General features: G+C 45.1%; 1 protein-coding gene across 1 annotated transcript in view; it reads right to left on the bottom strand.

The window, feature by feature from the left end:
* LOC132406552 (disabled homolog 2-interacting protein-like) overlaps nucleotides 1-13,137 on the bottom strand; it is a 124,016-nt gene that overhangs the window by 75,271 nt on the left and 35,608 nt on the right. Inside the window, exons 2-3 of the mRNA XM_059992372.1 lie at nucleotides 9,169-9,308; nucleotides 5,628-5,700 (exon numbers count right to left, since the gene is read on the bottom strand). Coding sequence (XP_059848355.1) covers nucleotides 5,628-5,700; nucleotides 9,169-9,308 — 213 coding nt within the window. The remainder of the gene's footprint in view (nucleotides 1-5,627; nucleotides 5,701-9,168; nucleotides 9,309-13,137) is intronic.

Here is a 13,137-nt window from a genome sequence, read left to right as displayed (position 1 = left end):
CAGAAGTCTGTGAGTGTTAGGGAGCTGGAGTGAGTGCCATTGCTATTGCAAAGGAAAAAGCACTAGGCAAACTCAAAGCTCTTAAGGTGGATAAGCCACCTGGACAAGATGAACTACATCCCAGAGTCCTGAGGAATGTTGCTAAAGAGATAACAGATGCATAACTCCTGATCTTTAAAGAATCGCTTGATTCTGGCATGGTCCCAGAGGACTGGAAGATTACAAATGTCACTCCATTCTTTAAGAAGGGAGGAAGGCAAAAGAAGGGAAATTATAGGCCAGTTAGCCTGACCTCAGAGGTTGGGAAAGTGTTGGAGTCTATTACTAAGGATGAGGTTTCGGGCTGCTTGGAGACTAATAATAAAATAAGTCAAAGTCAGCATGCTTTCTGTAAAGGGAAATCTTGACTGTCAAATCTCTTAATCTGTTAGAGTTCTTCAAGGAAGTAACAAGCAGGATGGGCAAAGGAGAGGTATAGGATGCCATTTACTTGGATTTTCAGAAGGCGTTCGATAGGATGCTACATGAGGCTGCTTAATAAGGTAAAATCCTATGGCACTGCAGGAACAATACTGGTATGAATAGAGGAATGGCTGACAGGCAGAAGGCAGCAAATGGGAATAAAGGGGACCTTTTCTGTTTGGCTGCCAGTGACTAGTGGTGTTCCTCAGGGGTCAGTATTGGGACCAATACTTTTCACATTGTTTGTCAAGATTTAGATAATGGAATTCACAGCTTTATGGCAAACCTTGTGGATTGTATGAAGATAATGCATTTTGATAAAAGGAGCAATAGTGAAGACTATTATCTAAATGGGGAGATAATTCTAACACCTGAGGTGCAGAGGGATTTAGGAGTCCTTGCGCAAGACTCTCAGAAGGTCAATTTTCAGGTTGAGTCTGTGGTAATTAAGCCAAATACAATGTTGGAGTTCATTTTAAGGGAAACAGAATATAAAAACAAGGAGATAATGCTAAGGCTTTATAAGACACTAATCAGGCTGCAGTTTTGGACCCCGTATCTCAGACAGGATTGAATTGAATTGAATTGACTTTATTACTTTAATCCTTCATATACATGAAGAGTAAAATTCTTTACATTACTTCACTGTCTAAATGTGTAATTTATAGTAAGTTATAATAAATAGTATGTACAACAGGATAGTCAATATAACATAGAAATACAGTTGTGTCAACATGGGTTAAGCAATCTGATGTGTTGTCATTGGAGTTGGTGCAGAGATTCTGGGAATTAAGGGGTTAATATATGACAAGAGTTTGGCAGCTTTGGGCTTGTACTGACTGGAACTTAGAAGAATGTGGGAGGTGGGGGGGGGGAATCTCATTGAAGCCTGCTAAATGTTGAAAGGACTAGATAAGGTGGATGTGGAGAGGATGTTTCCTATGGTGCGGGTATACAGAACTAGAGAGCACAGCCTCAAAATTGAGGAGTGACCTTTTAGAACAGAGGCAACAAGGAATTTTTTTAGCCAGAGAGTAGTGAATCTGTGGTATACTCTGCCACAGACTGCAGTGGAGGCCAGGTCTGTGGGTATATTGAAAGCACAAGTTGATAGTTTCCTGATCGGTCAGGGCATCAAGGGATACGGTGAGAAGGTAGGTGTATGGTGTTGAGTGGGATCTGTGATCAGCCATGATGGAATGGCAGAACAGACTCAAGGGGCTGAATGGCCTAATTCTGCTCCTCTGTCTTATGGTCTCATGGTTCAGGAGCCTGATGGTTGACGGCAATAACCATTTTTGAACCTGACAGAGTGGGACCTAAAGCTATTGTATCTCCTTCCTGATGACACCAGTGAGAAGAGAAAACGGCCTGGATGGTAGGGGTTCTAATTCACTCTTCTTGGTTTGGTGGTGTAGTAATTATGTTTGCTAGAAGCCTGCAGATGCTGGAAATCCAAAGCATACACCAAGTACTGGAGGAACTCAGCAAGTCAGGCAGCAACTATGAAAATGAATGAGCAATAAATGTTTTGGGCCAAGACTTTTTTTCAGGACCAGAAAGGAAGAGGGAAGACAACAGAATAAAAAGATGGGAGAAGGGAAAGGAGGCTAGCTGGAAGGTAATAGATGAAGCCAGGTAGGTAGGAAAGGCAAAGGGCTGGAGAAGAAGGAATCTGATAGGAGAGGAGAATGGACCATAGGAGAAAGAGGGGACTTGGGAGAAGTGATAGGCAGGCAAGAAGAGGTAAAAGGTCAGAGTGTGAAACAGAAGAAGAGAGGAGCAGAAGGAAAAATCATCTTTTTACCAGAAGGAGAAAACAATATTGTCATGGTCCGGTCCGTGAAATCCACATTCCGGTTCATGGTCCGGTCCAGACGTTTAGACTCCTTATTCCAGGTTTTCCGGGTTTCCCCAGTTTCAGTTGAGGCAGCTGATTCTCGTTTGGGCTGGCCTCATAAATAGCTTCAGGATTCCACCTCTGGCTGGTGGATTGTTCCTGTCCAAACCCCCTGTCTGTATCCCTTCCCTTCACCTTCCTTCTGGAGCCTTGCCTTGCCTTGACTGCTGTCAAGTTCAACCACCGGAGCAAGATAAGGAACTGCCGTTTGTTATTTTGAACTGTCTCTGTGTCCACGCCTTCGCTGGGTAGGTCTGGCTGTCTGCTGCTAACTGGCGTTGGGAACTGTCTGTGTCCATGTCTTTGCTGGGTAGGTCTGGCTGTCTGCTTCTAAATAGCGTTGGGAACTGTCTGTGTCCATGTCTTCGCTGGGTAGGTCTGGCTGTCTGCTGCTAACTAGTGTTGGGAACCGTCTGTGTCCACGCCTTCACTGGGTAGGTCTGGCTGTCTGCTGCTATCTAGTGTTGGGAACTGTCTGTGTCCACGCCTTTGCTGGGTAGGTCTGGCTGTCTGCTTCTAAATAGCGTTGGGAACTGTCTGCGTCCATGTCTTCGCTGGGTAGGTCTGGCTGTCTGCTGCTAACTAGCGTTGGGAACTGTCTGTGTCCACGCCTTCGCTGGGTAGGTCTGGCTGTCTGCTGCTAACTAGCGTTGGGAACTGTCTGTGTCCATGCCTTCGCTGGGTAGGTCTGGCTGTCTGCTGCTAACTAGCATTGGGAACTGTCTGTGTCCATGCCTTCGCTAGTCTGCTGCTACCTTGTGTTGGGAACCATCTCGTTGTATTCTGCATTCTGTGTAATGAGTCCCGGCCCTATGTCCTGTACCCAAGGAGGGGTCCTGGCTCTGTGTTCCATGTTCCTGTCTCTCCCTCGACCAAGGCTCTGTGTTCCTGTCTCTCCCTTGATCCAGGTTCTGTGTTCCTGTTCTCCCTCGATCCAGGCTCTGCGTTCCTGTTCTCCCTCGACGAAGGCTCTGCGTTCCTGTTCTCCCTCGACGAAGGCTCTGCGTTCCTGTTCTCCCTCGACGAAGGCTCTGCGTTCCTGTTCTCCCTCGACGAAGGCTCTGCGTTCCTGTTCTCCCTCGACGAAGGCTCTGCGTTCCTGTTCTCCCTCGACGAAGGCTCTGCGTTCCTGTTCTCCCTCGACGAAGGCTCTGCGTTCCTGTTCTCCCTCGACCAAGGCTCTGCGTTCCTGTTCTCCCTCGACCAAGGCTCTGCGTTCCTGTTCTCCCTCGACCAAGGCTCTGCGTTCCTGTTCTCCCTCGACCAAGGCTCTGCGTTCCTGTTCTCCCTCGACCAAGGCTCTGCGTTCCTGTTCTCCCTCGACCAAGGCTCTGCGTTCCTGTCTCTCCCTCGACCAAGGCTCTGCGTTCCTGTCTCTCCCTCGACCAAGGCTCTGCGTTCCTGTCTCTCCCTCGACCAAGTCTCTGTGTTCCTGTCTCTCCCTTAACCAAGGCAAGGCTTCAGGGCCTTGTCCTGTCCTAGCCATGTCCAAGAACCTTGTCCTGTCCAAGCCACGGCTTTGTGTTCTCATCTTGTCCATGTGCCTCACCCAGCCCAGGAGTACCTTGCCCAGCCCGGTGCTGGGGTTCCCTTGTCCTGCCCAGGAGTCTCACGTCCAGTCCTGTTGCCTCTCCTCGTCCTGTAGCCTCGTCATGTCCTCACCTGGTTCTGGAGTCCGAGCCCGAGTCAAGACCCAGGTTCTGGGTCCTTGTCCAGTCTCTGGCTTGGAGTCCAAGCCCAGGCTCCTAGCTCTCAGTTCCGTGTCCTGGTTCCGCTATCCTAGTCAAGTTCTAGTCTGGGCTCTGTGTCCTGGTCTCGTCCAGGGCTAGTGTCATGTCCAGCATCCTTTCTTCCCCACTTTCTTTGCTTCCTTCTCACGCCTAGTCCTGTTCCTGGTAGTTCAGTGTCTGTGTCTTGCATTTGGGTCCACTCCCAATGCCCCCCTATGACAAATATTCATGCCATCTGGTTGGAGGCTAGCCAGGCGGTATATAGATCTTGCTGCCAAACGCTGAGGGTGGCCTTGTCTTGACACAACAGGAAGCCATGGCTGACATGTCAGAATGTGAATGGGAATCAGAATTAATAATCATGTTTACTGTCTAGTAATGCTTAAGCTGGAGATCTGGACAGAAGAGTTCAAATCCCACCATGGCTGAGTGGGAAATTTAAATTCAGCTAATTTTATAAATCTAAAATTTTAAAAAAGGGATGTGAAATGGTCAAACAGCCAGTTTGGATGTAAACCCCATCAAGATTGTTCACACACTTCAGTAACGGATACAGCCAACCTTCTCAGTCTTGCCTGCATGTGAGTCCAGACCCAGACCCAGACCAATGTGTTACCTCCGGCCTGCTGTCTGAAATGCTCAAGGTCAACATGTTGCTCAGCACACCTTTTCAGCACGAGTTAAACTGTACTTGGCCAGCCACAATCACACTCCACAATTGATAAAACTTACTGGGAGAATTTCAAAGCATCATATTTGTTTTTTCTACCATCTTCATTTCTTTTCTCTTAATCCAATATTTCTTCCTACGTTTTATTTCTCTGTCTATGCCCAATGTGTACATGGAATTCAATAGCTTCATTACACTCTCCACCTGTTGTTTATTTCTCATTGCTTCTGTCCTTTTCGGTAGGAGGCTACCCTGATGATCAGTTGGGAGGAGTTGCTGGAAGTGTCTGTGTTCTGTATGTATGCTTAATTGTATATCAATGTGCACGTGGCCGTGTGTGTATGTCATGTTGTATATGTATGTCTATGTACATCATGGGTCTGCATCTGTGTGTATGTGCTTCTACATTTTCTCAGTTTATACCGGCATGTATTTTTATGAATATTTGACGTGTTTGAGACTGAATGTGAACATGTACCATATGTGTGAAAGGCTGTGTGTGTGTGTGTGTGTGTGTATGGCCAGTGTATGATAACTGTATGTGTGACATTTTGTGTATATGGGAGTGTATGTGTTCTATGTGGATATTTGTGCTGTGTGTATGTGTTGTGTATATATGGCTGCATATCTGTGTTCTCTATGTACGTGTGCTCAGTGCATGTGCTTTGTATGTAGTATGTTGTGTGTGTGAGCTCTGTGTAAGTATGCTGTGTGTGTGATGTGTGTAGTATGACAACATACTTGGACTGACGGTGCAAAGGTAAATTTGTCAGAGTTGCCCTTCTGGATGAGGTTAGAGCTTCGATGAGGGTGGGCTTGAGGTGAGGGTGGAGATTAGAGATGAGTTGGGGGGGAAGACACTTACCCCAGTTGTGTGACGGGGTGAGGCTGACCTCAGACATTGAACTACCCGTACGGAGCCGTGATCTGTAGCCACTCTGCAAGCAGAAACAGACCAGAAAGGTTTCAACAGTTACCAAATAAACATTACTATACAGTAGGTAACAAACACATCACTAGCACAATAGAGAATTGTTGCTACCTTCATTGAAGATGAATCTAGCTGCTACTAATTTTGCTAGCATTCCTTCTAGGGGTTACTTTGTTAACACAGCTAAACTGCTGTCAATACCCCCTTCATCACAACAAAGGTAGTTACCGATCATTTGGCTAGGCCATCTACTAACTACAGGTAATAATGGTTTCACTGTTTTTAAGCTATTGTCAGAATCAGAATCAGGTTTATTATCAGTGGCATGTGTTGTGAAATTTCTTAGCTTAGCAGCAGCAGTTCAATGCTATGCACAATATAAGAAAAGGTAAATCAATTACAGTAGGCATATATGTACATTAAATAGATAATTAATAGTGCAATAACAGAAATAATATATATCTTAAAAAAGTGAGGTAGTGTTCATGGGTTCAAAGTCCATTCAGAAATCAGATGTCAGAGGGGAAGAAGCTGTTCCTGAATCGCTGAGTGTGTGCCTTCAGGCTCCTGTACCTCCTTCCCGATGGTAACAGAGTGAAGAGGGCATGCCCTGGGTGATGGGGGTCCTAAGTAAAGGACATTGTCTTTCTGAAGCACCACTCCTTGAAAACGTCTTGGATATCATGAAGGCTAGTACACAAGATGGAGCTCCCTAATTTTACAATACTCTGTACCTTCTTTCATCCCGTGCAGTAGACCCCCTCCCCCATACCACACAGAGGAGCAGCCTGTCAGTATGCTCTCCACGGTACATCTGTAGAAGTTTTCGGTGGTTTTAGGTGACAAACCAAATCTCTTCAAACTCCTAACGAAATATAGCTGCTGTCTTGTCTTTATAGCTGCATTGATATGTTGGGACCAGGTTAGATTCTCAGAGATACTGACACCCAGATACTGGAAAATGCTCTCTCTAGCACAAAGTCACTAGCAAAACTAGAAATTGCCGGAGAAGATGTGTATCACACCAACCTGCACTTCTGTCTTTCTCTATTCTGATGAAGAATCACAAACTCCAAAACATTAACACTTTCTCACTTACCTGACCCGCTGAATATTTATTTCTGGTTTAGTTACTGAAAACTCACTCCACTAAACTATGTAATGTCTGACTGCTGCGCCTCTCAAAGTAGATAAACTTACATTTCAAGTCAAGTTTATTGTCAAGTCACTTTTCAAGTCAAGTCACTTTTAATGTCATTTTGACCATAACTGCTGGTACGGTACACAGTAAAAATGAGACAATGTTTTTCAGGACCATGGTGTTACATGACACAGTACAAAAACTAGATTGAACTACGTAAAAAAAAAACAACACAGAGAAAGCTACACTAGCTACAGACCTACACAGGACTGTGTAAAGTGCACAAAAACAGTGCAGGCATTACAATAAATAATAAACAGGACAATAAGGCAAGGTGTCAGTCCAGGCTTCGGGTATTGAGGAGTCTGATAGCTTGGGGGAAGAAACTGTTCCATAGTCTGGTCGTGAGAGCCCAAATGCTTCGGAGCCTTTTCCCATACGGCAGGAGGGAGAAGAGTTTGTATGAGGGGTGTATGGGGTCCTTCATAATGCTGTTTCACTTGCAGATGCAGCATGTAGTGTAAATGTCTGTAATGGTGGGAAGAGAGAGACCCCAGTGATCTTCTCAGCTGACCTCACTATACGCTGCAGGGTCTTGCGATCCAAGAAGGTGCAATTTCCGAACCAGGCAGTGATGCAGCTGCTCAGGATGCTCTCAATACAACCCATTTAACTATATACGTGTATATAATGTATCTAACTATATAATGTATATAGAAACGAGACCAAGTTTCTCCAAACTAGGGTTTAAAGCACATAGTCACATATGCACAACTTATGGAGGTAATGATAAGATCTATAGATGAATCATGCATAAATATCAAACTAAAGTACATAAATTAAACATTGTAAGGTACAGAATAGACTAACCAGTGACAGTTCAATGTGATGTGGCAGCGAGTTCATTCTTAATTTTATGACACTTGTCTTCTGCTGATGTTAGAAAGCCAAAGAGGATGTCAGATGGACAGGCAGGTTTCTTAATAATACTAAGGGTCCTGTGTACACAGTGCTCCTGATAAATGTTGCTGAATGGTGGTAGGGAGACCCCTACGATCCCCTCTGCTGTTCTCACAGTCCTTTGTAGGGACTTCCCATCTGACGCTGGGCTGTCTCAATACCAGATGGAGATGCAGCTTGTCAGGACACTCTCGATGCTGCTCCAGTAAAAGGCAGTTAAGATGGGTGAGGGTAGAAGACGCCTCGCTTGCCTCAATCTCCTTAGGAAGTAGAGGCACTACTGTGCCTTGTTGAGGGAGGTGATATTTCCCCAGAATGTTGTCTTTCATTCGATGCCTTGATATGAAATGACTTGGGATGTTGAGGAGCAAAAAAATTTATAAAGTTTGAAGAAGATACAAATTGGTGGTGTTGCGTGTCGTGCAGAAGATGGTGTAAGGGTTTAGTGGATATGGTACAGTTACTGATATGGGCAGAGAAATGGCAGATGGAGTTTAATCTGACCACGTGTGAGGTGTTGCATATTTGGAGATGCAAATGGACTGTTCACTGCAGGACCCTTATCAGTGTCGATGTGCCAAACGATCCTGAAGTCCAAGTCCAGAGCACAGTGGATGTGGTTGATAAAGTGGTTAAGAAGTTTTATGACCCCAGCCTTTATAGTCAAGTCACTGAGTTTAAGAGTCAGGAAAGTTATGGTGTAGCTGTATAAAACTCTTATTATGTGGCATCTGGACTATTGCATTCAACTCTGTTTGCCCCCTTATTGGAAGGATGTGGAGGCTTTGAAGAGGGTGCAGATACTGCCTGGATTAAGTGTGATGTGCTGTAAAGAGAGGTTGAACACATTTGGATTGTTTGCTCTGGAGTTATGGAGACTGAGAGAAGACTTTATGGAAATTTAGAAGAATATGAGAGGATCGAACAGCCAGTGTAAGAATCTTTTTCACAGAGTAGGAATGCCAAGTACTGGGGGGGCACATCAATGTGAGAAGAGGTAAGTTCAAAGGAAATGTGTAGGGCAGAGAGTGGTGGGTGTCTGGACTGCACTATGAAGGGTGGTGCTGAAGGCAACTAGGATAGAGAAATTAAGTAGGCTCTTAGAACAGCCATGAATCTGCAGAGAATGGAGCAACATGGACATTGTGTAGGCAGAAGGGATAGTTTGGGGGCTGAAGTGCCTCTTCCTGTGCTACTCTATATAAATATACAAGTTGCTGTGGAACACAAGGAAGAGAACTTTCAGCCCCTCAGCCAATAAGTTTGCAAGAAATGTATCATCCACATTTGGAAAAGATGCCACTCACTCCCTGGTGCCTGGTATCCTAATCAAGTGCCGGTAAAGGGAAAGGACCTGTAAACGTGTTCTGTTACCTCGTCATCCCGTGACATCAAAAGGAGCTGACCGTCGACCAGCGTGCAGTTACTGACGTCCCAGACCGGTACTCTAGCTGAAGGCACCAACGTTATAGGGGGAGACTGACTCGAACCCTCAGCCCCTGCGTCAGCATCATCTGTTGAAGTGTAAGAAGAGGAGCCTTTAACACATGAAGGACAAAACAACATAATGAATATTACACAGTGTGGAACAAAGTCAGGAAAATCAGCCCATTGCAGTGTATGTTATCATACATGCCAATGCTGCTAATTACAGCAACAAATACCCGCTCGTTAGAGCAACAAATGATCTGCTGGAAGAGCTTAGCAGATCAAGCAGTATCTATAGAGGGAAAGGAACTGTTAACATTTCAGCCTGAAATCCTGCAGGGATTTGGCCCAAACTATCATCAATTCCTTTCCTCGCACAGATACTGCTGGACTAGCTGAATTCTTCCAGCTGACTGTTGCTCCAGATTCCAGCATTTGCTGTCTCTCGCATCTCCAGCGAATTTATAACTCTTTAGAAACAGCACATCATCGAGTTGAGTTTATTATCAGAGTACAGGTGGGCACAGGTACAATAATACAGGCACGCCTGTGTTCTCACCCTAAACACTGACGTGCCGCAAGGCTGTGTGCTGAGCCCTCTTCTGTACTCCCTTTTCCCCTGTAACTGCGTTCCTGTACATGGTTCTAACTCCATAATCAAGTTCGCAGACTGTGATTGGCCTGATCAGAGGGGATGACGAGACGGCCTACAGGGACGAGGTCCAGCACCTGACCACGTGGCGTGCCGACAACAACCTGGCCCTTCGCACCCAGAAGACCACGGAGATCATTCTGGACTTCAGGCATGCTAGGAGCCACACTCATGTCCCCATCTACATCAATGGAGCTGTAGTGGAGCATGTATCAAGCTTCAAATTCTTTGGTGTCCACGTTTCCGAGGATCACACCTGGTCCCTGAACTCCTGAATCCTGATCAAAAGGACACAACAGCACCTTTATTTCCTGCGGAGCATGAAGAAAGCTCACCTCTGTCCCAGGATAGTGACGGACTTTTACCGCTGTACCAGTGAGAGCATACTCACCAACTGCATCTCTGTGTGGTATGGCAATTGTCCTGTATCAGACCGCAAAGCATTCCAGTGTCTGGTGAAAACTGCCCAGTGGGTTTTTAGCACCCAATTGCCCACCATTGAGAACACCTACCATAAACGCTGCCTGGGCAGGGTGAAAAGCATGATCAAGGACGCATCTCACCCTAACCATGGACTTTTTACTCTCCTCCCATCTGGTAGGCACTACAGGAGCCTCCGCTCCCACACCAACAGGCTCAGGAAGAGCTTCTTCCCTGAGGCTGTGACCCTGCTGAACCTCACATCACAGTGCTAAGCAGTATTGCTCCCATATTGAACTGTCTCAGTACTTTTATATTTGAGTGCTGTAGCACTGACTTTTTATTCAGTTATTTTGTAAATAACACTATTCTTTGCATTTCTGGTTAGATGATATCTGCATTTCATTTGGCTTTGTATCTGTACTCGGCACAATGACAATAAAGTTGAATCTAATCTAATAACAAACTGGCTTGCAACAGCAAACAGATTGAGATAACACACAGAATATAAAGAATATACTGTACATTAATTGTATAACAGAGTGAAACAACTGTGAAAGATAAAGCCTGCATCAAGAGTGTTCTATCTGGATGCATCACTGCGTGGTACAGAAACTGCCGGGCCCATCAGCCCAAGAAACCGCAGAGAGTTGTGGACGCAGCTCAGCATGTCACAGAAACCAGCCTCCCCTCCATCGCCTCTAACCCCTCGCCGCCTCAGTGAACACCTCACCCTACCTCAGACATTCTCTCTTCTCTCTCTTCCATTGGGCAGAAGATATTAGATACTAAAATCTAAAAGCACAAGATTAGCTTCTACTCCACTGTTATGACTATTGAATGGTTCCTCATATGATATGACGGACTCTGTATCTCAATATCTACCTTATTATGTTCATGTACCCTTTTACCGACCTACACTGCACTTTCTCTGTAGCTGTTACAGTTTATTCTGTGTTCTGTTTTTGTTTTACCTTGTTCCTTTCAATACACTGTGTAATGATCTGATCTGTATGAACCGTCTGCAAGATAGCTTCTCACTGTATCTCAGTACAGGTGGCAATAATAAACCAATTCCAATTATTAGTAAAACAGTCGCTTTGCCTAGTGGCATGATCGCAGGGTGATAACCCCCTGCCTGGCCAAACCTTAGCACTCTCTTTTGGGTGGATGCTGTGTGTGATGTCCCCTGTGTAGAATCAGTACCCCAAAATAAACCAGCAATAGGAGCTCACGGATCCCCCTCCCGCCCTGAGCCCAAGGCCCAGAGGGTCTGGCAACCCATCATCTCCTCAAGCCGTGTCTTTCTTCATCCTCCTTGTGCCTTCTGCCCGAAGCCCACGCAAACTAACAGCTTTTACACAGAAAGAATAAGATCTCTTCCATTGGTAAACTCTGAATTCCAAAGCTCCGTTATCAGTTATAACCCAAACATGCTGCTACACAGAGAACCATGTAAAACTATGGTCCTGAAAAACATTGTCTCGTTTTTACTGTGTACTACACCAACAGTTATGGTCAAAATGACAATAAAAAAGTGACTTGACTTGACTTGAACCCACTGCCCCAGCAGTTAATATTACAGAGAAGCTATTCTATTATAAGCCTTAGCAACGAACATAAAAGAAGAAACTCTTACATTAGTACAAAATAAAACACAAAATATGAGACAAGAAAGTGGTAGTGTAAATCATTGCCATAGCTGAAGTAAGGTTAGTCCATCGATCTGTTTCTGTGGGACATCAGGCTTGTATACCTCCTGCCCAATGATAGGATCGCAATGTCTGTAACAGCTAATGCAGCACCTTCTGAATTGCAGGAATATTGGACTTACAACAATTAGTGAGCAAACGGCAATATCTCAAAACAGCCCTTGGTTAAAGCCAGACAACTATTGCAGTTTCACAATTTAAACTGAGGAAGATGCCGGTCAAGACACCTGGGGTACAAACAGCAAAGCTACGTATAACACCTACTTATGAGGCATGTATAAGTGTCTCAAGACGCTTTGCAGGAATGTTACTAAACAAAATGAGTGACACTGTAGTGTAGCAGTTAGAGCGCCAGTATTCCGGTTGGACACCTGCTGCTGTCTCCAAGGAGTTTTTACATTCTTTCCATGAGCACGTGGCTTTTCCCTGGCTGCTCCCACTTTCTCCCAGATTCCAAAGATACATGGGTTAGTAGGTTAATAAGTCACTTGGGAAGTGCAGGCCTATTGGGGCTGAAAGGCTTCTTGCTGTGCTGTGTCTCTAAATAAAAATAAATAAGATATTGACACTGACTCATGTCAAGTCACTTTTATTGTCATTTCAACCATAACTGCTGGTACAGTACATAGTAAAAATGAGGCAATGATTTTTCAGGACCATGGTGTTACATGACACAGTACAGAAACTAGACTGAACTACATAAAAAAACAACACAGAAAAAAAACTACACTGGACTACAGACCTACCCAGGACTGCATAAAGTGCACAAAACAGTGCAAGCATTATTATAAATAATAAACAAGACAATAGGCACAGTAGAGGGTAGTAAGTTGGTGTCAGTCCAGGCTCTGGATATTGAGGAGTCTGATAGCTTGGGGGAAGAAACTGTTACATAGTCTGGTCGTGAGAGCCCGAATGCTTCGGTGCCTTTTCCCAGATGGCAGGAGGGAGAAGAGTTTGTATAAGGGGTGCGTGGGGTCCTTCATAAAGCTGTTTCCTTTGCGGATGCAACGTGTGGTGTAAATGTCTGTAATGGTGGGAAGAGAGACCCCAATGATCTTCTCAGCTGATCCCACTATTCACTGCAGGGTCTTGCAATCCGAGATGGTGCTATTTCCGAACTAGGCCGTG

Source organism: Hypanus sabinus, chromosome 16, assembly GCF_030144855.1.
Source record: "Hypanus sabinus isolate sHypSab1 chromosome 16, sHypSab1.hap1, whole genome shotgun sequence".
Taxonomy (NCBI): Eukaryota; Metazoa; Chordata; class Chondrichthyes; order Myliobatiformes; family Dasyatidae; genus Hypanus; species Hypanus sabinus.
Note: the sequence above shows the minus strand (reverse complement) of the source record. Positions and strands in the feature narration are given on the sequence as shown.